The sequence below is a fragment of the Rhizoctonia solani genome, chromosome 9 (genome assembly GCF_016906535.1).
Source record: "Rhizoctonia solani chromosome 9, complete sequence".
In the NCBI taxonomy this organism is placed as follows: Eukaryota; Fungi; Basidiomycota; class Agaricomycetes; order Cantharellales; family Ceratobasidiaceae; genus Rhizoctonia; species Rhizoctonia solani.
In genome coordinates this window covers 824,240-851,811 of record NC_057378.1, presented here as the reverse complement: position 1 = coordinate 851,811, position 27,572 = coordinate 824,240, and the positions used below count along the sequence as shown (strand labels likewise).

Genomic DNA, 27,572 nt, shown 5'->3' with positions numbered 1-27,572 from the left:
TGGTCTAACATCGCAGCGTAGGTTACGTAATCAAGTGGCTAAACGCCATGATTCCTTTTTTCGAGTTGCAACTACCGCACAGGGACTACCGCGGACGGCATCGCAGAACATTCCATATCTGTTAATCTAACTAGGTTGGCCTATTGATAGCAAAAAACAATTATTATCGCATGGCTAAGAAGAAAAAGCTGAGTCTCAAGCCCGTTGCCCGACAGGTTGCAACGACTTCCATAGCAAAGAAGGTTACAGAGAAACCTCCAGAAGAAGAAGAACAAGAGGCAGAGATCGAGTCTCAAAAACAAGACTCAAAGATACCGGAAGAAACTCAGAAAGTCGATGAAGAATATGACATAGACCGAGCAGAGATCGAGTCTTTACAGTTACTGGTTGACCAACAGCAGGCCAAAGCGGAGAGGGAGGCACTAAGAGTTATCAAGGTGAGCACATGTCATGAGTAGCGATCCCTCTTGATTATGGGTTTAGGCATTGGAACAAGATAGCCGAGCGTCCAAGACTTTACCGCGACTCGATATCGATCCCTCCATCAGGGATCGAATCCTTGAATTAATCAGAGCAGTGGAACCTAGCTCCAGATGTATGTGGTAAACAATCCACCTGGTTCATTATTTTATATTTTACAGTGATCCAAGAACCAGAAGTTAAAGTCTTGCCTCGACTCGCGGTTGTCTATGGAACACTTCGAGGGCTTGGTCTCACGGAGAAGATTATCGAAGAATGCTTAAAGGTAATCCCAGACATTGACATAGACTCGGCGATTGAGTGGGTATGTTTCTCTTTGGTTTCTGGTATTGTACAGTTTTTCATAACACCCCAAGCTGGTTTTAAATTGCGATGAGAACGAATTGGATTTTGACAATCGTCGGTTCTGGTTCCTCAGTTAAACACTCATTGAAAGCTAATTCTTTAGGCAGGATTAAATAACGGAGGATCAGAAATATTGCCCCCTTATGGCGCCACCGAAATTCCTCAACCAGCTCCCCAACCGGCTCCCAGCGCACCTGCGACTAGACCTGCCAACATCCTACTCGATTGGCTACTCCTGCTGCTGACGTCTCTCTTTCGGACTCGGACTCGGATGGATCCCTTGAAGTAGATGTCAATACAAAATGGGCACGCACAAAAGTTCAATTGCATATGCTCAAATTTGGAAAACCAAAGTCCTTCAAACTCAATCCCAGCGATCCCAAAGTCCAGAAATTGGAAGCGAGATTAGAACTTTGGAGAGTGACTACGAATTCCGAAAGAAACATGCGGAGTACTCTTTCCAACAGCTGAGGAAAGTAGCAGAGGATGACGAACTAAAGCGTTCGTTGAAGGCACCGAAAGCGGCTCTTCCTGCCAAAGGCACAGATATAGAAGAAGCTCCTAAGGAATCCAGCCTTTTAGAGAAACCCGCAGATTCTACTCCGGTCGGGACAAACTTAATCGACCAACATTCTGACTCTGATGAAGGCGGCTTCTTTGGACACATGTTGGATGAAATGCCGACAGAAGTAACTACAGCAGCGGGTGATATTGTCAGAGTTCACCCTCTTGAATTCCCAAAATCTTGGAACCAAGCGACACCCAAATCCCTCTTGAAAGAATATGAAACTAGACAGCTATGCACTCGTATCATATCGCCCTATTGGAGGCGTGACGCGAGTCGCTCGGGCAGCCGTTCAGGTTCGCTGGCGCTCCAAACCTGGACAAGAGTGGATCATACCCGATGCCTGTCCGACTCTGACACAAGCCGAAGAGTACGCCGCACTCTTGGCTCTACATTCGCTCTCTTCGCCTGTTAGAGCTGGGTTTATTGGACTCCGTTCAACGATAGTTCCAGTACAGCCAAGTAGCATTAGGTCCCTACCACCGAGTGCACAGAGTTTATGGAGGGAATTTGAGACCCGTCGGAAGTACGAGGAAGACGAGACAAACAGGAAAGTTTGGGCTACCCTTCGGACTATCCTTGAACCCAAGCTTGCACCACCTGGTACATACAAGGTAAATACTCCCAGCTGCTACCCTATCATCGATGATTATGTTTTGTCCCAGATGAATCAAACGGTAAAGTCGGCCACATCCACTGCTCAAGATTTTTCTTCAGCTACGAAGTCCAAAGCACCACTTAGAGAAGTGCCGAGCCTGCGGAATGACTTTGAAGCACGCCGAGCGTCACCTGCATACCAGGAAATGCTGCAAAAGGTATAATGACGTTTCATCTTTTCCTCTATCGAGCTGTTACTGATATACCGCCAGAGAAACGACCTTCCTATTGCCTCTTTCGTTCTCAAATTATACAATCTCTTCGAGACAACCAAGTTATAGTTCTTAGTGGTGAGACAGGGTGCGGAAAATCAACTCAACTCCCCGCATACATAATGGAAGACCAGCTGTCCCATGGGCTCCCTTGCCGAATTTACTGCAGTGAACCACGTCGGATTTCGGCCATATCTCTAGCTCAGCGTGTCAGTCGAGAACTGGGGGAGCCCCCAAACGCCGTCGGCACCATGTCAAGTTTGATCGGATACTCAGTCAGGTTGGAAAGTAATATAACGCGAAATACGAGATTGGCTTTCATTACAAACGGAATCGCATTAAGGATGCTGGAGAGCGATGGGAAAGGTGGGACTGCCTTTGACGAAATTACGGTGTGTTTTATTACACAGTTGTTCCCAGACGTTCTTGCTGATACATGGGATCGTTTCAAGCACATTATTATCGATGAGGTCCACGAGCGGTCCATTGAGTCGGATTTCTTACTGATTGTCCTCAAGTCGATGATCAAACACCGACCCGACCTAAAGTATGTATACACGGCATACCTTGATAGTCATTCAGTAAACCCGCGCTTTCAGAATCGTGCTCATGTCAGCTACTGTTGACGCCGAAAAGGTCTCGGCATACTTTGGTGGGCCAAATATTTGCCCTGTGCTGATGGTCCCTGGTGTAAGCCACAACCCTTGTGTCGTGGTGCTTTAACCGACGCATACCCTGAACCTAGCGTACTTTCCCGGTCAAAGTTCAATACCTTGAAGATGCGATTGAATTCACGAATTGGAGAATTGATGATGACTCACCGTACGCACTTAGTATGTCATCTCCAATCTTTCATTAGGGTATTATCAACTAAACAACATGCAGGAAACAAAGCTTTTGCTCATACCAAGTCAAAGAAACTCGAATGGTCCGAGGAAACGGCTATAGCTGAGGACGAGGACGAAGAAAACTTAGCCTCCGCGACCCCAGTAAATTAGGCAAGCAGTACACGCCATCGACAATTTCGACCATCGTTAACCTTGATGAGCGACGGATTCCATACGACCTCATTCTGCGACTTCTCGAAAAAATATGTCTTGAAGATTCCAAACACTCCAATTACTCGGCAGCCGTTCTTGTATTCTTACCCGGTCTGAACGAGATTCGTCAGTTGACCGATATACTTGGCGCTCATAGGGATTTTGGGACACAAGCGTTTAGAATATATCCCCTTCATTCGTCTTTGCCATCAGAGAGCCAAACAGCGGTGTTTGAGATTCCTCCGCCAGGCATCAGGAAAATAGTTATTTGTGAGTTTTTGGTGACACCCAAAAAGGCAGAATTAAACTCATATTATTGGAATATGTATAGCTACTAACATTGCAGAGACCGGTGTTACTATTCCTGTGGGTGAGCTGGTAGCAACTCTTCAAAGTTACTGACCATTTCGAAGGATATTACTTGCGTCATCGATAGTGGGAAACACAAAGAAATGCGGTATCTATAATATTTAACCACTAGATTGCTGCAAGACTTACACGCAAGCATAGATTTGACGAAAAGCGGCAAACAAGCAGACTGATTGAAACCACCATTGCAAGAAGCAACGCTGCGCAAAGACGTGGACGTGCTGGGCGTGTACAAGAAGGACTTTGCTTCCATTTATTTACCAAGAGTCGCCACGATAACCTGGTATATGTATTGTACGTTATGGCAAGGAGCCTATGCTCATACTTTATTTCCAGATGGTGGACAACCCACTCCCGAAATACTGCGTCTGAGTCTAGCGGACCTCGCACTTCGCATCAAAATCATGAATATCCAAATTGGTAGCTCAGTCGAGGATGTGCTGACCCGGGCTCTGGACCCTCCGTCCTCAACCAACATACAGCGTGCAGTTAACGCGTTGATCGAGGTAAATATTCTGCGACTTCCTATGCTCCAGTGCTCACCCGTTACCAGGTTAAAGCACTAACCACAACCGAGCAAATTACCAACCTCGGCCGTCTATTGAGTAAATTACCTATGGACGTCCATCTGGGGAAGTTCCTGCTTCAATCTGTCTTATTGTGAGTTCCCGCCAGTATGAACTGACAAGCATTACTGAAACATCGTAGGGGGTGCTTGGATTCAGCTTTGACTATATGTGCGACGCTCAATGCCAAATCCCCATTCTTGAAGCCATTTGGGTTCGAGGCACAGGCTGATGCTGCAAAGTTATCGTTTGCTAAAGGTCAGTATCCTTGATATCATGTGGGACGTTGTGTGTAACTTTATTTTCCAGAAAACTCGGATTTCTTTGCCCTTGTTAATGCCTTCAATAGCTGGAAACGTGCGCTTTCCAATGGACAGCATGTCGCAAGGAAGTTTTGCAGGGAAAGCTATCTAAGTTACCAGGTGATTCCATTTTTGCTTTACTCCATTGGGATTGCTAACCCCTCCTTCAAGAACTTACAACAGATTGAAGATCTGCGTCAACAATTTATGGGATATTTGATCGATAGCTCCTTCGTGAGCGTGCACGCAGAGTTCAGTCAAGAGTTCAAACGGTGATACATCTACCTGTTTACGAAACTTCCGCTCATATTATTTATTTAGTCTACGATTCCAGCGTCAACGAACTAAGATCATGCAGCTACCTGAATCCATCAGCTCCCCTGACGTCAATGTTGGGCTAATCGAGGCTGCTTTGACCGCTGGGATGTTCCCCAAAATTATTAGCATAGACTCTTCAACTGGGCATATGCAAACAATCGGTAATAACCGACCCGTAGCCTTTCATCCATCTTCCGTCAATTTCAAGAGGGCTCTACGAGAATTCAAATCTTCGTACCTCTGCTATTTCTCACTTATGCAAGTCGCTCCGGTTACTTGGCGACCTCTGGCTGACGCGCTTACCAATGTTTCATACAGGCAAGCTAAGAAATTGTATGCTTCAGAAACTGGACCTGCCAGTGATCTGTCCCTGATTCTCCTTTGCGGAGATTGCGAGTTCAAGGTGCATTCGAATAACTCTAAATGAATCATATCCGGCTTCTAAGTATATTTTCTGTCTAGCCATCATCAGAACTTGTGGTAGTTGATCGGAAACTCAAATATCGAGTTCCTGGGAAAACACTTTTGGCTCTGAAAGCTCTGAAAGGAAGGCTGGCGTCCAACATGGCCGTACGGCTACGCCCAAAGCAAACCGAGACGGCCTCTGAAGCTGATCTTTGGTCAACACTTGCACTCGAACTTTTTCGCAGTCCAATAGCAGACTAACTGCCGTATCAGGGCTAATGCCAAATGGACAGGGAGTGTTAGATCATGATCAAGGACCTGGCTCTTATGTGAAAAATTGTAACTTTCTTGGCTTGCCCAAGACATATAAGGCGCCGTACATGTTAAACTGTGTTCTAGATCCAACATTATGAGATTCAATAGACGATGGCACTCACTATTTAGAGTAAACGCATCGAGAAGTTCAGCGACGTTACCGATCGGGCCGGTCGGTCTCGCAAAAAGGCTTGCGGCGCCAAGCTCTGCCGAGCATTCGGATCCTATCCGCTGTCATGAACAAAGCACGAAAGGCAGCGACTCAACATTTAAGTCCCTCAATCCCTCCACCATCGGTTTAACAAATATGTATACAATGCCGACAGTCTGTACACATACCAGATATTGCCTGTTGTGAAGCATCTTACCATGTTACCGGACAGACTTCCATCAGGGATTCTCATTAGTCCGGGATGTCACACGGAAGAATCCACCAAGGCGATCATATGAGTGTACCAAATAGAACATCAGCTGAGCAATGTTTATAAACCACGGGAATTTCGTCACCGCCCTTTCCTCTCCCTACTTCCGCAGTACCCCGTATCTATTCACCCCACTGTCTTTTCTTATACCCAACTCTTGACTATTGCTATGCAATACCCTCTTTTTATATTGGCTTTAGTTACGGCGCTTCCAGCCCTGGCCCTCGCTGGCGATATCAAGTTTTTCCCAGAAAAAGACTGCGGCGGAACCCCTTCACATGAATACGATGTCGTCTCCTGTGGGACTTGTATCACTCCTCCCGATGAATCGAGTGCGGCCCTAGTGAACAACGTCAGTAACCGACACCTTGTAACTGTCTACAACTCGGACAATTGTGAAGGAAATTCCGTTGTCCTGGAGGTAAGTGCTTGCTAGGAGCCTACGTTAACTTTCTATGGTTGAACTAGAATCACATGCAGAACCACGGCAGCCTCTGTGGAATTCAAGGCGCGAACAAGATCCGCTCAGTGTTGATCCACTGCATCGAGGATTCTGTTCCGGCTCGTCACCGAAAGAAATCAGTCCGTTTCTAAACCATATGTACACGACCGAACCTTTACGACCGTGACGCGCAAGCCGCTGTGTAATATCTCTAGTTTGTATTGATGGGCCCTCTGGTCACTGTGTTACTGGCAAAATCCTTCCAGCGCATATATTTAGGTTAGTTGCTATCGGCCATAATTCAGTTAATTTTGGACGACTACAATGAAACCGGGAGCAAGTAGATCATTCGTCTTCTAGCGATATAAAAAGGTGATTCCTGGTAACGGTTGTTTTTGAATGGGGGTTTAGCACGATAGTCTGAGTGTTGTCGATGATCATAGCTGGACCCGAAACCACATCTCCAACTTCAAGTTTCTCTAAGAGGAATACGGGTGTGTCTATACGTCCAGGGCCCTCAAAGTAGACACTGTGAGTTCTATCCTGTGTTGCTTGCACATTCACGGGTTTGGTTTTAAGCGTTTTCATTTCTTCGAAAACACTCGGCCCCAAAGTGTCAAACGTTTTGCCTATTCCTCGCACCTGATTGTATTTTAGATTATCCTGGGGCGTTTTGTAAAAAGAGAGAAAAAGGCGAATACCTTGATGTCGTCGATTATGATATTCTTCGTTTCCAAAAGGAACCCAAACTCTTGTTTGTATGCACGTTTGAAGGTTCCTTCAAAGTCGTGAGACCCGTCTTCGGGTTCGAGCACCATCAGAGAAGTGTCGGTCCCGTCGAATCTCATATTGAGCAGACGCTCCACTCGGACCCGATCTCCTTTAAAGCCTTGTTTTTCAAGTGAAGACTTGACTTCTTCTGTCAAGGCATCCAATCTCGCAAGTAAGCGTGGTTTACTTTCTTCCGACCAATTCTCGGAGGAAGGCTCTTGACGTTCGTATGCTCTGTGAAAATCAGACAAAGTAGCTCCGTCAACGTCGAAAATCACGTACCGATCGGCCAATGCAAGCCCGTAAGCTGAAAGGATAGAGCTGTGTCTGTGAATTAAGATACGATGAATGCCCAATAGTCGTGCAATGTCGCATGCGTGCTGGCCTCCTGCACCACCAAAGCTCGCAAGGCTAATCAATGTTGTTCAAGTTGAGGAAGAGGGCCAGAAGTTCTAGAGATAGGCTACTCACATATGAGATCCTGTCGAGTATCCTCGTGCCTCGGTTATTGCCCTTATTGGCCTGCACATGGTTTCGTTCGCAACCTTGATAAAACTGATACCTATTTTGAGAATTTACTACGCAATGTTAGTAGGAAAATACGCACCCGTAGATAACCTCGTCCAGGGTATAATCTTTATCCGCTGAACTTCGGACCTCTTTGGCTACTTTCTCAAATGCGGACTTTGACGCCTCCATGTCCAAAGGCTCATTCTCGGATTTTCCGAAAATCTTTGGGAAGAGATCTGGGATTAGGCGACCTAGCATAAGGTTCGCATCAGTTACAGCCAAAGGACCTCCTTTCCTAAATAAAACAATATTAGATCATTCGGAAAGTAAGGTGTATGCATGGTATTTACCTGTAGCATGCAGGCCCGGGTTCTGCTCCAGCACTTTGGGGTCCTGCGAGGAATAAGCCATTCTGAAAGTAAGACAAGAACCTCCGCCTGCCGCAACCGTGTTGATATCTAGCTGTGGGCTTTGAATGGTCACGCCTGCTGTCGTGGTTTCATATACAGTCTCATAGCGGCCATCAAATCTTGATACGTCCGTCGATGTCCCCCCAACGTCCAATCTACGTGTGAGAGTTATACAGGTCAGTTTTTCTACTGGTATTATCGACTCACCCAATAATGGGGTTCGCTCGTTCTCGTCCCAGCTTGTCAGCGCATAACCGACAACGCCACCAGCAGGTCCACTGAGTATACTCTTGAGACCGAAAAATTGTCCAAGTCCAGAAGTCCGCCGTCACTCGCCATAAATTCGACTCGCGGTTTTCCGACTCCTCCGCTTTAAGCTGCTCATCGAACCCAGAGAAAATCCGTCCAAGTACTGGTAAAGGATAGGGGTAAGATATGCATCGGCAGTTGCTGACATTCCTCTAGGAACCATCTTGATCATCGGCATGAGTTGAGAGGAGATGGAAATGTGACTGAATCCCAAGGAGCTTGCGATTTTCCCGACTATTAATTCATGCTCTGGATAGTGTAGGAATGAACCAAGCATATAGCGAGAGACGTATAGCCTTGTTCGCGTAGTTTTTGGAGATCGGATTTAATCTTGTTCTCATCTATGACTCTGATGAGTCAAAGATCACCCGCCAGTAAAAAATCGAACGAACCGGGTTTCTTGATAATTCTAACCGCCTCTCCTGACAGCCCACGCACTATTTCTCCAGGACCATCTGCCTGCCCTCCTTCATCTTTACCTAGACCGGTGTACCCTTTAGCTATGTTACCATTGTCGTCTTGATTGCGTGTTCAGCGGCTTTAGGGTCAGATGTGTACCCGACAATGGTTACACGCTCGTCAACTTCGAGTACGTCAGTGAACAATGGCGTAGGTCTTCTAATGTTGAGATCAAAGATCCTTGGTCGAGATTGATTTCCAATAGTAAGTAGGTCCTAAGGAAACGGGTATTGGTTCGTCGTTTGGTCATATGGTAGAATGGGTGCATATTTACCTTGAATCCTTTAGTAATCACCAATGCGTGCTTTTGGCCCTTTCTTTCCAACAGTGCGTTTGTAGCCACGGTAGTTGACAATCTTATAAAGTCTGATGCAAACTTATTATCAATATCATTACAATTTGGCTTATATGCTCTACTGATGACTTGCCTATCTTGTCAGTATTAAGCTTTTCTCCTCTGGGAAGCGATTTTCCGAGAACCTTTTCGAGGACCCGTCGTATTCCTTCAGTTGGAGCGTCACGATAATTACTCGGATCTTGTGATACTAATGCGATAGATTAGTTTTGTATTTACATGGTTATCGGTCTACACTCACGCAATTTGACCACCAATTCTTTCCTTTCGCCTTGTTTATCCCCAGGATACGATCTGAATTACAGCTGTTGTAAGCGAAAATTATCACAGTGACTGAGAAGTATACTTGCGCATGAACATCGCAAAATGTGCCCCCTCGATCAGCACAAATTCGAATGGAGCGGTCAGGTATTTCAGGCATAGTCAGGAGCTAAACAAGCAAAAATGGGACCTCGGAGTCAAGCGTTAAGTTGATATTACAGGCTGTGTCTCAACTTGAGATATATGCCGTCTCACCGCGAGTGGTTGTAGTAGCAGGATCACTCAGCATCATGGATCATGCATTTCAAACGTCGATGATGTAAGAACGGTCACTAGTAAGCATGTGATCTCACCGAGACTTCTTCGCGACTTGGGACTTCCTGACAGCTGGTGCTCTTTTGGCTCTTCGAACCACAATCAGAATATACTATCGACGTTGTGGAAGTATACGGGTCTACCATGTCTGATCACAATAAACGGCAGAACTATGGATGTTCAAGCATTTCGAGACGAGGCGATCTCATTTACGGATATGATGGCAAAGAATGCCCGTCTGGACGAACCTCTACCAGCAGGACAGGATTTCAGTGAAGCCGAGGATAAAGAACTTCAAACTCAGGTATGCCATGTAGCTAAGTTGAAGTTACCAACATGTTGATACCTTTGCTGGAATATGAAGCTTCGAGCTATGGATATACTTCCACGAGAAGCGAAGAGCATTATGTGGGCCGCTTTTTGTGCAAAACACGTTGGGAAACTCGCAAACAATCTGCGAGAGCTTTCCGTAGAAACGCAACCAAAGGCATTTTCGACCTACGTGCAGATCCTTTCCCTGTTACCCGAGGCAGCTGAAGAGCCATATTATCGCATCTTCCTTTCATCTCCCGACAGTCGCCTTTTAGCCAACCTTGTTGGGAATGCCTTTAGCCGAAGCATTTTATGGAGGAGCCCAAGCGGTCCTGGATTTATTTGCGGTCTCCTTATCGAATTGCTGTTCTGGTGCGACACATCGAGGGTGACGACAAGAAAAGCTCAATGGACGCCAGTACTCGCAGACGTGTGGCGAGGAAGATCGCGTCTATCAAATCGCACAGCAATTTCCATATCTGCCTGTTACACAAAAGGCAGATATTGAGCGGTTGGATGGTGTTCTAACTGTTATTGAACAAATGCCAGAGGACTTCTACCTAAAATCGACTCGTGATCACTTACTTAGTCGAGCCGATTGCTGCGGCAACGAAGGATGTGCTGAAGAACCCACTACAAGATGTGCAAGATGCAGGAGCGTCCAATATTGTGGAAAGAAGTGTCAGACCAAGCATTGGAAGAATGGGCACAAAGTTCGCTGCTTTGCCTACGAGTGATACTGGTGTGGGGCGCCAACTCATGTCTATTTTTGTCTAACTTACTCTCGTCTACATATTTTTGTCTATTTTCATTGTGTTTACGGACATCAATCAAATCATGGTTCTTGCTCAGATCCAACGAGACTCATATATCTATTTGGCATCCGCTACTGGCGCCTTCTCCGAAAGCCAAAAGATTGTCAACAATGATGGTACGCATATAATATTCATGACTTATTCAAGTACACTATGTAACAGATATACATAGGATACATACAATATTTCCACTAGATATAAAACATTGTATCTTTGATGATTGGACCAGTTGGGCCCCTCCTCCACAAATCGTGAGCTTTCTTTAGAACCTCTTCATCCGAGCTACTTCCACTTTTGATTGACGCCGCTCCTTCACTTGCATTAAGGAGTTCATACAAGTAGCACCGTCCGCGCTCGCAAGCCAGATCTTACTCCCGTTTAGACAAATATTTTGTCAATAAAGAAAAGCGATAGACTTACCGGCGTAGTAGGCAGGGGGACAACCGACACAGCCTTTGTAGCACGAACGAATAGTACGCCATCCCATGGGTTAGCCCTTGGATTCCGTCCGAATCGAATCCGTTCTCATCGTACACGACAGTGTAATGCGTGGGGCGAGCTGTACCTTGAAGTCCAGCATGTGATTGGAGATAAAATCAAAGTCATACACCGCGCTGGCTAGAAATGGGCTCAAGTTAAATACAAGGTCATAAACTAATTTTCGACGGCTTACCTCCACGGTCGACCACAGTGCCGGGTCTGCAGTTACCTTTGTCAGAATCCTCGAGCTTTGTGGGGAAGAAGCGGGTGTGGTGCCGTTTACCGGCGATCAAGATAGTGAGCTTTGGCTTATAAGGCTTTCCATCCTGGTTGAACTTGGCGAAAGCCTGGTCTACTTTCGGGAGTTCGTCGTCGCGGACGGTATAAAACTGTCCCTCGGATACCCCATCGCGGAAAAAGATAATACGGCGAGGTAACGTGTTATTTTTGGTTCTGTACGCAATAAGCCGTTCGATCATCATGTCTGTTAAATCCGTGATCATCTACCCGATATTATTAGGCTCTAGAACTCAAAGATATATCAAACTACGCACCTCCTTCTTTGATTGCTGGAGACGCAAGCTTGCAGGGAACTGGCCGAATTGATTGTCGACGCTGGCAACCACAGCAGCAATGCTAGGAGTCCCACGAAAGCTGCCAGGGCTAGGATGTGTCACGTCGCTCCCAACCATCATCGTTGGTTGTGCTCGAATCCATGCCATTGTCTTATCCTGAGGATCAATACTGTGGTTAATTCCTCCAAGTTTCGTATTGAACTTCATTGCTACGTTTGAGTTGTATTGGGCCTAAAGGCAAGGGCTATGGTTAGTAACCCACACAAGAGCAGATTCGCTGAAACATACCTTGTTGTCCTTGAATTTTGATGCTTGCACGCAGACCGTCAGCACATCCAAATAGACGTCACAAAGATGTTTGATTCCATTGTATATCGCCTTGTCTTGGTTGCTGAGGACGATCAACACGATTTTTGGTTTAGGATTAATCGTCAGCAATGCCCTTCTGATAGTGTCGACCGCGCGTGGTCTCGTTAGAGGCGAAGCATCTTCCTTTTTTGAAGGAAGTGATACATCTCGCATGGGCGGGGCTTTTCTAGTGTTCACCGCCATGCCCACCTTGCCGCATATGGCTGCAAAGCTCATTGCGATCGGCCCGCCCGTTTCGACGGACAAGTCATCCCGACCGCCATCTTGTATAAACAGTACGGCCCAGTTGTCGAGTTTGGTGCCAACAGCGAAACGTACGTCCCTTAGATTCCAGGAGCCATTCGATACATGAACCGATGCGCGGTTATTGTAGTGGACCTTGGGAGCAGGCAAGATGCGGCCCGGTACGGTCGCCATCTGAGACTTGACTCTGATCCCCATTTGTTCGAGTGGCGAACTGTCTCCAACAAGTCCGAGGGAGCTCAAGCCTTCACCAATAATACTCGTAGCGTTGACGTTAGGTGGCTGGCATGCAACACGGATCATCGCTGCTCCATATTCATCGGGGAGCTTGCCGCGGAACGGCTGATTGGGCAGGATTGTGCATATTTCAGGTGGGACAAGAATTGGCGTTCTTTATTGCCGCTGATGTCGACAAGTGGAAGCAATGGATTCCGAAGAGTAATTTTGTACTCTGGGCGTATGATTAGCAAATAAACTGAGGCTAAAGCAAATCACTTACTCCTTTTATATAAGCCTCTACTGAGATCTTCTCATTGTTATATTCATCGCATTTGAATAGATACGTTCTGGCGTTGGAATCTAGTCTGAGTCCCTTGATCTGCTTGCGCATGACACGCCCAGTATGCCTCATTTCGATCCGTAGCTTGTGAACAAACACCTTAATTGGTGTTGCCCCGCAGGCCCAAATCGAAGAATAGCTTGCCAATGGGCCGGGTTTATAGAACACAGTAGTCGCGACGTTAACGTTCACCATGAGCTGCTGGAACGATGGTCGTACAGAGCTGAAATATCCGCGATAGGCTTCGAGTCCCACACCAATGTCCGACGACTGATGCAATGATGGGAAGAACCACTTGTTATGCCCACCATCACGCCGTGCTGAGAAGGGTACTTGGACATAAGATGTTGAACGCAGCGAGCATAGGTTGGGGGTCGAAGGCTGCATCTGCCCCACTAATGTATCTTTATTCATAATTAGGTTAATATAATAATTTTCCCAGATGAGTATATCCACCTACTTGGTCATATTTTCCGTATCATGTACGTTCGTTGGCCTCAGCGAAATTCGATATGTCTTTGATTTTCATCAGACGAATTGTCGCCTTCTTCAGAATACGTGATGATTATAGAGAATACTTGCGCAACTCCGGTTACCGGGATCTCCTTCATCGATACCAGTCGATTGGCATTGTCATGTGCAGCAAATGCCGCATACGGAGCAAAATCCGACGAGGACATCATCAACGCAAGTAGTTGTTTCATGATACGCTTGACGCCTCCCTCGGGTTCGACAGAGATGTCGTAATCGAATATCTTGGCCTTCTTGTATTCCACAGGGAAATAATTGGTGCGCAGGACAACGCTTTGCCCGACCTTGCCATAGTCGGGGCGGCGAGGCAGCTGGTCATCATCGACTGCGAGTTTCTTGAAGGATTTGATAAGATCATCATCTGCATGTGAGGCAGACGCGAATCGATGACAGCGGGACCAGCTTCAAAGACTCCCCCACGACCCCGCCCGGCGCCTCCTCCTCTGGGAGGGCCAGCATGATCGAATCCACGGCCACGCCCTCCGTCACCGCCACGGAAAGCTGGGGACCACGTTCGCCGCCCCTAAATGCAGTTTTAGAGATAGGATTGCCACAGGATAAGAAGTGAACCACCGTCCACCCTCGCCGCCTCCGCCTCCTCGTCCATAGCCACCTGGGCCTCCTCTGGGAGCCCCACGGCCCCGTTCGCGTTCAAAGCCTCGGCAGACATGCACAGTGAAATTCAAAACTCCCTGGTAGAGTGGTTTGACGGATTGGAAGGTTGTCGGAAAAATATTTGCTGCAAAAGAGGAGGTAGGTGTAGAGCGTAGTGCTAGCCACCGGAGTATTTGTATCCGACCAGCCTTCCAGGTATCATCGGACCGTGTATCACGCCCCCCACGGAACTCGCCGGAGGCATCGAGACGAGCCAATTGCAAGCAGTCGTGCGCCATGAGGACCAGGCCAGTAGCGGACTTGTGATATCTCCGACTGGCATCTCCTGATCTTTCATTTCTGATTAGGTGGCTAGTCCCCGCCACCTACTTCTCATTACGTGACGAGACAACTCGAGTCATTATGACCCTGCGAACGGCTATAGTATATTCTATGAATGAGACCTACCTACAATTTTGCCCAAATAGGACTTTGTTATTATTTCCATTTCATCGACAGAGTTTGCTCCATCGATACTCACTGTTTTCATCCGATACCACGTGCTTCGCCTCCAATTGTTATACTGCCTCATCAGGTCATTCGGACGCTTCGTGCGGGCGCAATGTGCGATTGTGTCTCTCACCTTTTTAGTGCGAGCACTGTTTTGGAATGTGCCTCGCCTATGATGCCGCCGAGCACGTACGCGTATACGTTGGTGCCTGTATTGCTAACTGCTGATAGCCGGAAGTGAAAAGCTGAGTTTGAACCAGGTCATCGAAATGGAAAGCGCTCGAGTTCGGAATCATTCCGCAGCCTCGTGGGTACTAGCTAGTGGAGATGGGTTGATATGACCATAGAATTTGGGGCAATCGAGGCCCAGGTTTGCATGAGGATGCGTTCGAGGGAAAGCCATCCCAGAGGTTGGTAGAGGCATCGAGACTGAGTCACGGCGACGACCCTTAAGGGTCTGATTACGCTCTCCAACATCGCACAGTGTAACACAGTATCTGAACTACTGCACGAAAAATTCAAACCTCTTCGTATCCACGAGCATGAGTCAGTATGCTCATCCGAAGATACTATAAGATACTGGCTGAAATTTTCTTCTAGAACTAGTGGATGCTCAGCACAAAACTTGATAGCCAATGTGTTGCATTCACCTCTCAAGAGGAACTTTGAGAGTCTAAGAAGCTTGAATAATGACCAAATAGATAGGCAGAGAGGAGCTAGTGCGAACCACGTAGCATGGTGAGTTACTAGTTCAATGTTCACTGATGGTTTCCACCAGCAGGGCCCATTGCTTAGTGCATACACATACATAATTTCAAAGCCATTACTCGGCGCCTACCAGAGGAATTTGTCCTAGCCACAATAACGTCATCCTAGGCAAACAATAACCCTAACTTTTGTTTTTAATTCGAATAAAGGATTGGGACATTTAGCAACAAAATTTCTCCTCGTGTTCTCTAATCATGACCGTATCTGACAATGCCTGGACCGCTAGATCTCGCACGAGTGAGCTATCTTCGCCTATCAGATGAACCTTCATAGGACTTTAGGATGATCCATTGCAAGACACAATGTATAGCCTTGGCCATCGACGCGCGCAACCGTGCCGTCGCGATCTCGTAAGGATATGACTATCCTAGTCCTTTGTCTCAATTCTAAGGAACTTCAAATATTCTTACTTACCTAGCGACTATCACCTACTCCCTAGCTGGCTGAGCCTACGTCGGGCTTTAGATACTATTGTCTACTGCTTGGCTCCTTAGAAGGTGGCAACATTTTGGCCACGGAATCAAACTTCCGAGTTGAGACCCCGCTGATTACCTGGAGTAGGATCCAGTTAAATACCAGCCCAGTATGCAGCCGATATCTCAACACCTTTCCGCTTTCGGACTTTTTCATTTCTTATTTGGGCTGTGCCCTCGCTCTGTTTTCAACTTGGTCTTCCTTTGAAGTTCAGTCTCTTCATCTACTCAAGCCGGGCTTGAATCTCTGGGCTCCTCTCTCGCTCATTCACTAGTACCCGACCAACAACCGATTGCTCCCCATTGGCTTTGCGTATTTCTCGCCAATCAACGCTGCGTAGAGTCGGGCTTCATAAAAAGAGACACAAGCACCCCACTATCCTTCATCTCATATCGCACTATGTCGGGAACTCCAGTCATATTCTCCACAGTCATGTGGGCATCCAATGATAACCATGGTCCTCTGGTCACCCGCCGTCGTGGTTCTGGAACGATGCCGTATGCGGTGCGGGGAACACAGCCGTGCATCGCTTCTCGTCGTGGCTCAATCGACTCACGAGGCCGTCGACGCTCAGTTTGCACCGCCCCGGCCAATAACAACACGATCGGTCATGCCGTCCAGCCCGATAAGGCGGCGCCTAAATCAGTCAGGTGGGATCCCAGCGTGGATAAATACCCAGAGGAGGAAGCGCAGGAGAACAAGATTCGCATGCCAGTACCCGTCCCAGTAAACTCTTCCGTCTCCAAGTCTGCTTCGCCCCCAGCCTGTCGTCCATTCCGCATAATTGACCTTCCGGTTTACCACCGGGATGATGTTCGCACGGAGCTCAATGAACGTCTTTTGAAGACGCTGAACGACGTCGTGCCACTCAGCCAGGTTCGTTTCCTGAAACCTACTTTCAATTCATTTCGCTTACGATTTACTGTTTTCAGAAATACCCTCTCATGGCTCCGGCAGCTGCTTACATTCAGGATGAACTCTATGCCATTGCTCAAGATTTGGCCGAAATCAGCTATTCCCGCCAAACATACATTGCTGATAACATTCCTGAGTATGTATCTTTTGCTTCAAGTCACCCAGACATCATTGAGGACTCTCACTGATCATCTTCACCCAGTGTCCTGCGTCGCATTCGTCGTCTCGCCGGTAACATCTACGTCCTGCCCTCCCCTCCGACTCAAGATGATGTCTACAGGCTCTTGTCTCTAGCCAACGATGCCCGCCAAATCCGCATAGCTGTCGCTTGAGCCCAAGTGACTCGCTCTCGGCAAATTCTATACCCTATTTTGGAACTTCAGGTCTTTGACTCACTTGTTTGAATAATAATTCCACACACATACACACACTTTTCCACTATCGTTTTCCACTATCATTCCCCCCCTGCCACGTTCTGCCACGTCTTCTGTCTTTATGTGACTTTGTGCAACCTAACATGTATTTCTCGCGATCTCGGAGGTCTTGCCCCCAATGTATGCATATACCTTTACTGTAACGTCCTGCCACGATCTTCACTTTGTACATCCTTAAATTTGCTTCGTACGAAATACAATTTGGTTCAGTATACATACAAGTGACGTTGCAACCAAGACGCGGCATTCGGATTGGCCAGAAAGCAGAGGAGCTAGATTTTGGCAGCGCTTGCCTCAGCACGCGCTTTGCGTGCAGCATCGGCGTCTTCTTTCTTGACCAAAACGAAATCAAACTCCAGCTCCTTGAATTTACTTCCTTGCTTGAAACCTGAACACGTCGTTATCGTCAGTACAGATGTGCTACGGCGCAGCCAACTACAAACTTGCCTCGTTTCCGCGCTAGCGCTTCGTCATCCACATCCTTCAGATCCACAATCAGCGATTTCTTTGCGCCAAATACGGCATCGGATGTCAAGAACGGGTCACCGCGGGGGAATACAGTCGTAATTAAGGTATCATAGCCCTCGGCCTGGAACGGGACAAAGGACGGTGAGTCAGGTCGAGGTCTCGATTGTGGAGATACGCTCGACTCACCTGGATCTTGACGTGAAGATGAGCGGGTCTGTACACATGTCTCTCGAGCTTTGCCAGGAGTTTCCCCACAGGCCCGTCGCTAGGAATAGGATAAGCGACCGGCACCACGGCACGGAACGCATATTCGCCATTCGGTCCAGTACGAAGACGGCCACGGCAGTCAGGCTCGGTACGGTTCTCGTACTGCGTATCGTAAAACCTGTACGTTCGCAAATAATGAAACCCGATCAGGTGTATGCGAGCCAAACCAGTGAAAGGAGTGCTCGCCCTTGGTCATCCGTCTCCCAAGTGTCCACGATGGCGTTGGCCACGGGCTCTCCCTTGCTGCCAACCACTTTTCCAGACACGTACAAATAGTCGCCCTTGTTCTCCGATGCTATGCTCTCGCCATGTTGGACTATTCACAACGTGCGATACCAACATTAGTAAATTGACATACTCCCCGAGGCGTAATGCGCTGCTTACTGTCATGTGCGTCTTCGGTAAAGAATGGGCCGAGCACAGTAGCCTCAGTCGAGTTACCCACTTTAGGGTGATCGATGGCGTCTACGAGCGCAGAGATTCCAAAGACATCGGAAAGAAGAATAAATTCCTGTCGGCTATGAAAAGGCATACGATGAGTAAACAAGCATGCATAGACCCACAAATACTCACATATCTGTGCAGGTTTGGCCCGTTGCTGTCAAGAACTGAATTCCTGCCCTACACAGATCAAGTCAATTGTTTGTAAATATGCATAACCGCACTGCCGTGCCGGAGCGCTTACATCCATTCCTCTGTCGTCAAGCTATTGGCCAATCACGGTCAATATAAATATCATTCCCATAGTTATCGTAACACTGCTGACCTTGTCTCCCGAACAAACTCGTGGATATGGTGGGTTAACCGAGAAAGAACGAACTTCATCCGTCTGGTATTGTTGAGATTTGTTAGGTATTGTTCAAGAGTACCAATGGACATGCATAGACGTACTCATCAGGGCATCTGGAATTGATTTTATTCACATTCTCGGTTATAGTTTCCGGCCGAATGTCTGATACATCTGGTAGCTGGTCAAACTCGGTAAGTCCGCAGTTGTAAGCTTACACGCTAAAGAAATGCTTACGGTCGAAAGGTCCACAGTAGGCGCACCGGCCTTTTGAGCCTCGGCAACAGCCTTGCTGGGTGCTGGAGCAGACATTATGTATTTCGTGTAGGTAGACTGGAAGAGTGATGGTGTCTAAAGCAAGCTGTCGTGCGAAACTATTTAACGTGATCTGTCAAAGCTAGATTCCTTGAATCTGTCCGTGGTCGGGCGGACCATGATTTGTCATCATGCGTGTGAACTGTCCAACCCGTTGTAGGAATCGGGAGATCTGGAGAAGCCAAAGAACGTAAGGACAAGCGCTTTGGCCTACAGGACAATCTGGATCAGAATGGTCCGCAAACGAGTGCAAGTTACTTCCATGTCAACTACAATCTGCATTTCTGGGCGTTACGGGGAACTAGTATGGTTGTGAGTACTTAAGATTAATCTGCCTTGGGTTATAATAAGTATGATCGAGGTACATGTGTAGAACAATTAAAGCTTGGAGCATAAATGATTACCCTATATAACCAATATTAGTCGCCACAATTCCCCTGGTTGGTTTCAATTGGATAACGATAATCCCGTATAACTGCGTCGGGGCGGAGCATGAGCACGGCAAGGTCCTTCAACGGCATTAGTATGGTCCGAATAGATTAATAATGCTTTATACCTTGTATGTCTATTAATATCATTTCGTGTGTGATCAGATTAGAAAGGGCCGAGAGTAGAACTCAGGCAAAAATAGACTTCCATCGGGGAGGCAAAAATACGAGAGCATTCGGAAAACTTGTCTCCTTTTCCAGTCCGACTTGTCGCATACCAACTGTTGGCTATAATCGCCGAAATGTTTACCAGTATTTATGGGCTTTATGGCGGCGAACCCGTGATTGGATGGACAGTTCGCCGCTATGGCCGGGTAAGCACGAGGGCCGCGCCACACATGCTGATCAATCTGGTAGCTCAATTTGTAGAGAGGATTATAATGCACTGCATTGAACTGTGAAGCATACAAAGCTAAAATGTATTATACATCTGCGCACGGAGGTCGCCATTAGCTCATCAGTCAGGATCCAAGCGACGCATCGAACTCACCATTTCGGAGGCGCACCCTTCTTTCCATCCCCAGCTTCATACGCAGGCGGCGGAACTGACCCATTTGCATCGGACCTATTTCCAATAACTCCACTCGCAGCACTTGCGTTTCCGGGCAAGACCTCCGGAAGGACGACATTGTGTGTGGCCGTCTTGACTGGCCATCCATCGGGACCGAGCTCAATGCCGTTGGCGAGAGCATCCTTCTGCGCACGACGTTTGCGTTGCTTGATCCAAACACAGAAGACCGTCAACATAATCAATGACACGGCTGGCACACCGCCAAGAAGGCACGCAAGGGTGATTTTCTATCACTGGTGAGTTGACTCGACATCACAGTTCGTGAATGCACTTACCGCCTTGGTATCGACCGACGAGGCTGCCTGCACGCATGTTGCGGCACAAAGAATGATCAAGGCGAATTGTGCGCTAAGTATAGGTGTTAGACGTGGATAGTCGAGTTTGTTTGGATGTTTACCTCATCGTGATAGCACTTCAAATTTATAGGCAGCTGAAGTGGTCCGTCAAGGATGTGGCCAAGGAGATTTGGATTCGTTCCGTTAATTTATAGAACGAACGGAGTGACGGTGTATAGGAAAGATGCCCGAATGGTGACCGTGAACCACAAGGGTTTCGGTCGAGAAGAAGTATTTGTCAGAATCGTATGGGGTCCATCAGCATGTGGACTGGCCTCGACTTGGCGCATCCATGTGCAGCCGTGGTTCTTAGGTACGATCACGTGATTTCCAAATGAGTGCATAAATATGACACGGCCTTTACTCCTTCGGTTGACTGTGTCGAAGCAAGTGCGTATACACAAGTATTAACGTAGGAATCAATGAGCCGTTAGGATACAATCACCTCCCTGGCGGTCTACCGCCATGCTCCTTTACTTTCAGCTATCGGGAACTCCCCATTAGTGCATATGATTTTACACACTTGCACCCAGGTGGCAAGATCATAGCCACTAATTGAGGGCAGCATGGATATGACCCTCGGATTCTTCCACAAATAAACAGATCACCGAACGGATGCTTGACATACTGAACGAATTATCTGCGCCGAAGTTTCAAGCGTTGATTTCAAGCATCTACATCATTGCTGCTATCTTTCAGCTATTTAAGAGCTCAGGTTCGTTACAAGGGTACGTCAAATGACCTGCAAGCTTCACGTAACATATCAAGTACGTCCTGTGCGGTTGGCCGGTCTCAGGGTCTTCTATCCAACATTCTAATGCAACCAGCCAATTGCGTGTGAGATAGTGTTGGGTGGGAAGGCTTCTTCACGAGCCGGTACTTCGCCTGCCGCCTGCCTCTGCATCGCGAGACGCTCAACATATCTACTATTCTCATCACTATACGGGAGTCTTCCTACCTGGACCTATAGAGGTTGCCACTATGATACCCATTGAGACCTGGGGGCAGCCGAGGGGTCACTTACCTCGAGCATGGCACACCCTAGCGCCCAGACATCTGACGCTTGCGTGGTTGGGGGATCACGATCCCCATCCATAGACAGTTCCGGGCTTAAATAGAGCTGAGACTTGAGTGAATAAATTGACTTGGGGGTCCTGCGATGCAACCTGAGCATTTAAGGACGTGCGCAGAGCCAAAGTCACAAATTTGTGCTCTCGAGGTTGGATCAATTACGACATTTGCCTAAAGAAAACAAGTGGATATGAATAAACATGTATTTCACAAGTTCTTTCACAAGAATCTAAGCCAGACTTACAGTTTTTATGTCCCCATGAACAATCCCTTGACTGTGTATGTATGCTAGTCCTTTTGTCACGTCGTAAAGCTGATAGCACCACAACCGGGCAATCCGTAGTAATCAACGTCTTGCACCCCATGTAAACTCATATCATCACTTACGAGACGAGCCCGATCCGACCCATCCGGTCCGCGATCAGAACGTATGTACTAAGACATTAATCGATGTCAGTCGAATCAGGCCCACATGAATCTAATCCACCCCTTGACCGAGCTTCGTACCATTGTAATGTCACCATGCTCATAAAAATCAAATATGGCAGATGGGGACATGAAGATATTGAAGTCATGGTCTAGTGTGACGATCCCGGAAAGTGGTAGAGTATTTGGATTGTTGAGACAGCACCATACAGCAAGCTCTCGTTCAAGTGCTCGGCACTGGCGCTTCAGAGTTAATGTATCATTAATCCTAATAAGCAACACTCCCTCTGAGTAACCATTTACCTTGTATTCCTCCTCGCCTGATTTCTTGGGTATGCATTTATTCCAACCTACCAGGTATATTCAATGTGACAGATATATATATATAAACGCCTATATGTGATATTTAACAGTATCCCACCTGGTTGGTTCTCGAGGAAAGGTTGCCCTGTATATGGGCGCGGTTAGCTCTCATGAACTTGGAGCTGTAGAGTGGCTAAGTTAACAATCTATTGAAACAGAGATCTAACCGTATGATCCTGGCATTGCCGTTGATATAAGAAAGAGGCCTTCCGTTGTCCGATAGGTTTACGTTCTTGAAATCGACGGTTTTGCTTCCACGATATCAATATATATGTCGTAGTGTGGGCACGTTTTAGCACCAAAAATTATGGGCATAGTGGAAAATTGTGATTTCCCCATGTTCAGCAAACGCAGCTGCAATTGGTGTTGAATGTATAGCGTAAGAGACTGAAGGCGCCCGTGACAATGATGGCACGTGCGTATTATTACTGATGGTTGGGGTGTATCTGTCAATCTTGATTTCGTCCACACCAATGCCCTATTCACGCAGAGAGCTAACATTATCTAAAATCAACAATGTCTCGAAAAATGCTAGTGGTGCACACGAAACTTTGCGCGGTTCAACTGGCAGCCCTAGGAGAGAATCAGAACCAGCCTTGGAGTTTGCACTTGATGAACATCTCCATGTAGTGTGTCCTTCCCTATTCACGCGGCCTGGAGCGGGGGTAACCTGGACAATGCTGCTTATAGGTTGAAAGCTCTTTCCTGCGGGAGGGTTCGGCAGCTGATTTGTGGTTGTGGGTAATTATTAAATTTATAGCAATGTCATCCGCTTGACATACACTCTTAGACTTCATATCAAGCAGCCTTCTGTGCTGCTAAACTACACCCGATCTTACAGCCTCCTTACAGGACGCCAGTGGTCAAGAAAGTCATGCGGGTTGAGCCCGACTATTTTCGTGACTGGGAGGGTAGTCGAGTAAGTACTTTGCGTACAGCTGCGGTAACCTATATATCATTACTTATAACGGTTCAAACCCATTCTCGATTCCACCTGCAACGCATAATTGTATAATAAATGGCATTTAGGATAAAGATGTATTGTCCAATCTACGCAAGGTAAATGCTCATCAGGAAATTGGTTGCAATTGGAGACTTCTCTCATAAATAAGACTTTTGCTTGCTCACAGGATTTCCAGGATCGGTTTCAAACGTTGACATCACTCATCACTTCAATCTAACTGAAGTAACTTGAAAGATCAAGTCAGCTCACGTTGTATCAGGAATTTGTGAGAACGGGGACTTGCGTGAGGTATTGCTACTGAACTACCTAAGGCCTTACTTGCATTAACTTTATAGTATATGAAAGGTGAATTATCCGAGGCCAAGTTTTTTCGTGCTGTGGGTCTGATATTTCATGCCACTCGAGCTATGCTCATCACCACGTACATAGATAAGAGATGTACTGCGCGGGATCGTCTACCTCCACACTCACAACCCTCCTATTGCACACGGATGTATCAATCCGGTAAATGGTTTTCGAGTGAGCGTGATGGACGGGTTAGTTGACTTCTACTTAGGGAAAAGTTTACATGAGGGGCGAAACGGCCAAACTTGGGGAGTTTGGATTGTCACAATTGGTCTCGGATTTCCCTCATTTGGTTCCTTCGATCACGATGGATGTGTCCAGAATACTTCGACAAGACAGGTCCCGGGTCGACTACAATACAAGGTGACGTATGGTCATTTGGTTGCACATTACTTGAGGTATGACCCACGAGATATAGTCCAAGTCCATTTAACTAATAAATACAATAAGATTACTACAGGCTTCATTCCATATCATCAAAGTAAACTCGATGCACAGGTTGTAACTAAAATTATGTCTGGTATTCCTCCCGGAAATATCAAATCGCAACCTGTTAAGAACAGGCATAATCTTTCCACAAAATCTATCGAACTTATGCAAAGCTTGATTATGCAATGCTGGCTTCCTATTATGGAAAGGCTCTCATCGGAGGACCTTTTAAGCGAGGTAAGCGACTGCACTTGAACACCATACATGTCATAAGATTACTTCTACAGCTCAACAAAGCGGACAACAAGCTGACAGGACTTACTCCAACTCGGATCATTACATCAATGGCAAGTCATGAAATGATCACGGTTCATTAAACTCACATCTACCTCAGTCTATTGACGAATCACTTCGGTTCCTTATTGATCATAACATCACAGATACAACCCTAAGGCTCAATTTACCAAATAGAGGCTTATCCTCAGTGGCGCATGGCTCACGTTCCAATGTCTGTACGACGTGGCTCAATAATGGCACCCAAGTCGCCGTCAAGATGTTGCTACCCGAGTTCGGGTACAAAGAAGATAAGACTAACAAACGTAGCTTAGTGAGTAATGAAAATAATCTAATTTAAAAGAGTTATCCTGACTCCACAAACCAAGTCAGGAATATACGAGTTGTATATTTGGTCGAATCTGAATCATCCCAATATTCTTCCACTTAGGAGCCGCCGTATATCGGAACAACCTTGCAATGGTGTCACCTTGGATGAATAACGGTAACTTTCAGGATTATATGAGACGTGGCCACATGCCATCGACTAGGGATCGCCTCAATCTCGTGAGATCTGTGAACAGTTTAATGAATGCACTAGTACTGAAATAGCACCTAATCACATTATAATAGTGCGCTCAAGTTACCGAAGGTCTGTCTTACATGCACAGTGTCGGAATAGTGAGTTAGTCTATCAATTCTATTCCAGGTCCTATTAGCCAATTATCGATAATGTAGATACATGGGGATATCAAGGGAGTAGGTATTTGATCGCCCAATTATTTTCGTTATGCTTATATAGATGGAATGGCACCTTAGGGGAAAATTCTAATTTCAGACGAGGAATTCCAAGAATTTGCGGGTTTGGTCAGGCGACAATTATCAACCCGGATAGTGAACTTCAGTTCGAGTATGTTCCTTCTGAATATACATCGCGTTGGGCAGTAAGTTTTGGCCGTACACTTATTACACGATAGTTTACGTTGCTTTTAGGCACCCGAACTGTTTACGGACGAGGAGGTGTCCAAGAAACCCGCTTCGGATGTGTACTCACTCGGAATGGTATGTTTTCGTTGTTTCTGATAAAATAGAATGCTTCATAAAAGGCTCAACCCACTGTAGACAATTCTCGTGCGTTACCAGACTCAGCGAATTCGGGACTGCATATACTCAAAGCCTCTTACAGGAGATCGTGACCGGAAGTATCCCATGGGCTGACAAAACGGAACACGCAGTTTTCGGAGCCCTGATGAGTGGGAATTTACCCGAGAGATCTCATCAACATTTCCCACTACAGGACAGGTGGGCCAATCTCACATGGAGCTTGCTTACGCAATGTTGGGACATGGACCCAGCGAAGCGTCCTACGGTCGCCGAAGTGGGAAGCAAAGTAAGTGAATATATGCGCCCATTGGTTTGTTATCTGACATTTCTTCAAGTTGAAAGAAATAGTCGCCGAATTACCTGTTTCAGTTGGTAGAGAATAATGGTAAATCTAACCCGTTAATGTGTCAATGGATATATCAGGATTGCCTTTATTCTACACATGCCAATCCTGATAACGAAATGAGATACTGTTTCTTGCAAATAATCGATATCAATGGCATGTTCTTACTCTTTGATCATCCAATGACCGGAGAGAGCCTTACAAAACTATTGGTATGAACGACTATAACATGGTCCAGTAATACTAATCAGCACCCACCACATACTCTGATATGAGCACATATCATTGGGTATCTCGAATTACACTGGTGAAAGAATTTGAGTGACCCATGGCCTGCTATGGGAACTACGAGAATATGTTGGGTTAAGGAAGGGGAAAATTATATGTTACTGGACAACTGATTCTCAAGACGAAGTTAATTATAAGGTTTAGTTTTCAAACTATTTGAGAGTAAAAAAAAAATTAAGAAAAAAAAACCGCTCCTGAGCTTGAGCGCGTGTGCCGCTTTTTCTTTAGGAGTCTGGGGTACTATATAGTACTGATGCTGACCAACCTCCGGGGACTAATATTTGGGTCCATTGACGAGCTTGGTGTATAACAGGACTCACATCATAGCCTCTGTTAGAAGAAGAGAGGGGAGCAGCGCAACCGTTTTAACCGTCCTTGCCCAGTTTAGCCATGTTGCCGCGTATCTGGTTGCACCAGTAGGGAGTGGTCCAGAGGAGAAGCAATGCTGAAAGAGCTCGAAACAGCAAATGTAAACACCAGGCTGTGTGCTCGCAGGGATGCTAGCGGCGTACCAGCGGCCTATATCATGTGTGCAAGTAAGCCCCAGTCCGAAGGCCGATAGACGCGACGTGACGTGTCTTTGTTTAGACATGGCACGAAATCAGTAGTGAACCATAATCCGATACCGGACATATTGCACGACGATTTGTACGACTTGTTGCTCCCCTCCTCAGCCCTCCAACTCCATCAATGGTGTAGAACCAGACTTATCTCAGGCACCATTCGAATGGTTACATTTCGAAGTGGGTTCGCAGTTTTGGCCGCGCTGCTAATAGCCATTGACTTAGTTACCACCAGGGGCGAACAGTTCAAACTACACTCAGCAACCTCACTGGTCTCGACGGACTTGCTCAAGAGCGAGGATGGAGGAATAGTCTTTAGCGTGGAAATATCTCGTCCGGGAAGGCAAGGTCAAGAAGCCGTGAGCAGGTCTCAATGCCTTTGAGAATCAACCGTTTGACCCTTTTTTGTGCGGCAGCTCATAAACATGCCGATGTTGTTTTCTTTTCGTAAGTTGCTTTCCTGTTGATAGCAATACAAGACTGACGAAAGGCAGCTAGACATGCATATGCAAGTGTAAGTACAAAGTTTCTTCTAGTACTCGATTTGACCAAAGTCGAACGATCAGGCCCAAGAATACAGCGCCTCGGCCCTTTTTACTTGCAATGGCTCGTATTTCAGCACCCCACGCACTTTTATGTGTCGAGTGGGGTCAGTCTGGATGTGCCATGCTTAGCATACCAACCAAGGAGTACTTTCAGTAATCGTTTTCGCCGTTCGAATCTTATTTAGCTATTAATATTTTCTATCAGTCCAGTCCATTTGTA

General features: G+C 46.7%; 9 protein-coding genes across 9 annotated transcripts; 5 read left to right on the top strand and 4 right to left on the bottom strand.

Annotated features, from left to right (window-relative positions):
* Positions 1-170: 170 nt before the first annotated feature.
* Positions 171-5,520, top strand: RhiXN_07809 (Helicase associated domain (HA2); the record flags this gene model as incomplete). Its single annotated transcript, XM_043327625.1, has 24 exons — positions 171-437; positions 484-595; positions 642-784; positions 837-879; positions 933-1,110; positions 1,211-1,538; positions 1,606-2,004; positions 2,056-2,205; positions 2,260-2,321; positions 2,429-2,651; positions 2,712-2,806; positions 2,859-2,949; positions 3,005-3,092; positions 3,145-3,248; positions 3,308-3,569; positions 3,631-3,669; positions 3,861-3,962; positions 4,005-4,174; positions 4,222-4,328; positions 4,377-4,492; positions 4,544-4,656; positions 4,708-4,808; positions 4,858-5,257; positions 5,317-5,520. 24 exons carry the CDS (start codon positions 171-173, stop codon positions 5,518-5,520), a joined length of 3,897 nt encoding a protein of 1,298 aa, XP_043183010.1.
* A 645-nt stretch (positions 5,521-6,165) lies between these two features.
* Positions 6,166-6,590, top strand: RhiXN_07808 (helicase domain-containing protein; the record flags this gene model as incomplete). Its single annotated transcript, XM_043327624.1, has 2 exons — positions 6,166-6,417; positions 6,477-6,590. The coding sequence occupies 2 exons, from the start codon at positions 6,166-6,168 to the stop codon at positions 6,588-6,590; spliced, it is 366 nt and encodes a 121-aa protein (XP_043183009.1).
* A 193-nt stretch (positions 6,591-6,783) lies between these two features.
* RhiXN_07807 (5-oxoprolinase) lies at positions 6,784-9,612 on the bottom strand (the record flags this gene model as incomplete). Its single annotated transcript, XM_043327623.1, has 15 exons — positions 6,784-7,080; positions 7,140-7,443; positions 7,492-7,620; positions 7,681-7,764; positions 7,817-7,970; positions 8,070-8,284; positions 8,337-8,541; positions 8,599-8,656; positions 8,709-8,779; positions 8,831-8,897; positions 8,948-9,112; positions 9,172-9,273; positions 9,315-9,442; positions 9,494-9,546; positions 9,599-9,612. 15 exons carry the CDS (start codon positions 9,610-9,612, stop codon positions 6,784-6,786), a joined length of 2,046 nt encoding a protein of 681 aa, XP_043183008.1.
* Positions 9,613-10,000: 388 nt separating this feature from the next.
* On the top strand, positions 10,001-10,917 carry RhiXN_07806 (MYND Zn-finger protein; the record flags this gene model as incomplete). The annotated part of the gene is made up of 4 exons (XM_043327622.1): positions 10,001-10,132; positions 10,193-10,528; positions 10,560-10,659; positions 10,730-10,917. 4 exons carry the CDS (start codon positions 10,001-10,003, stop codon positions 10,915-10,917), a joined length of 756 nt encoding a protein of 251 aa, XP_043183007.1.
* Positions 10,918-11,146: 229 nt separating this feature from the next.
* On the bottom strand, positions 11,147-14,605 carry RhiXN_07805 (argonaute-like protein; the record flags this gene model as incomplete). Its single annotated transcript, XM_043327621.1, has 11 exons — positions 11,147-11,322; positions 11,376-11,408; positions 11,490-11,573; positions 11,629-11,938; positions 11,990-12,241; positions 12,299-12,964; positions 13,122-13,585; positions 13,668-13,725; positions 13,778-14,047; positions 14,091-14,235; positions 14,286-14,605. 11 exons carry the CDS (start codon positions 14,603-14,605, stop codon positions 11,147-11,149), a joined length of 2,778 nt encoding a protein of 925 aa, XP_043183006.1.
* Positions 14,606-16,457: 1,852 nt separating this feature from the next.
* RhiXN_07804 (uncharacterized protein) lies at positions 16,458-17,305 on the top strand (the record flags this gene model as incomplete). The annotated part of the gene is made up of 3 exons (XM_043327620.1): positions 16,458-16,934; positions 16,991-17,109; positions 17,176-17,305. 3 exons carry the CDS (start codon positions 16,458-16,460, stop codon positions 17,303-17,305), a joined length of 726 nt encoding a protein of 241 aa, XP_043183005.1.
* Positions 17,306-17,679: 374 nt separating this feature from the next.
* RhiXN_07803 (intradiol ring-cleavage dioxygenase) lies at positions 17,680-19,241 on the bottom strand (the record flags this gene model as incomplete). Its single annotated transcript, XM_043327619.1, has 10 exons — positions 17,680-17,787; positions 17,844-17,996; positions 18,062-18,244; positions 18,310-18,458; positions 18,527-18,660; positions 18,716-18,763; positions 18,828-18,848; positions 18,909-18,971; positions 19,034-19,110; positions 19,167-19,241. 10 exons carry the CDS (start codon positions 19,239-19,241, stop codon positions 17,680-17,682), a joined length of 1,011 nt encoding a protein of 336 aa, XP_043183004.1.
* A 977-nt stretch (positions 19,242-20,218) lies between these two features.
* On the bottom strand, positions 20,219-20,705 carry RhiXN_07802 (Tyrosine kinase specific for activated; the record flags this gene model as incomplete). The annotated part of the gene is made up of 3 exons (XM_043327618.1): positions 20,219-20,530; positions 20,579-20,651; positions 20,701-20,705. The coding sequence occupies 3 exons, from the start codon at positions 20,703-20,705 to the stop codon at positions 20,219-20,221; spliced, it is 390 nt and encodes a 129-aa protein (XP_043183003.1).
* A 3,615-nt stretch (positions 20,706-24,320) lies between these two features.
* Positions 24,321-25,996, top strand: RhiXN_07801 (Tyrosine-protein kinase; the record flags this gene model as incomplete). The annotated part of the gene is made up of 10 exons (XM_043327617.1): positions 24,321-24,473; positions 24,524-24,604; positions 24,631-24,843; positions 25,143-25,190; positions 25,248-25,272; positions 25,329-25,453; positions 25,503-25,571; positions 25,632-25,640; positions 25,696-25,899; positions 25,949-25,996. 10 exons carry the CDS (start codon positions 24,321-24,323, stop codon positions 25,994-25,996), a joined length of 975 nt encoding a protein of 324 aa, XP_043183002.1.
* Positions 25,997-27,572: the final 1,576 nt, after the last annotated feature.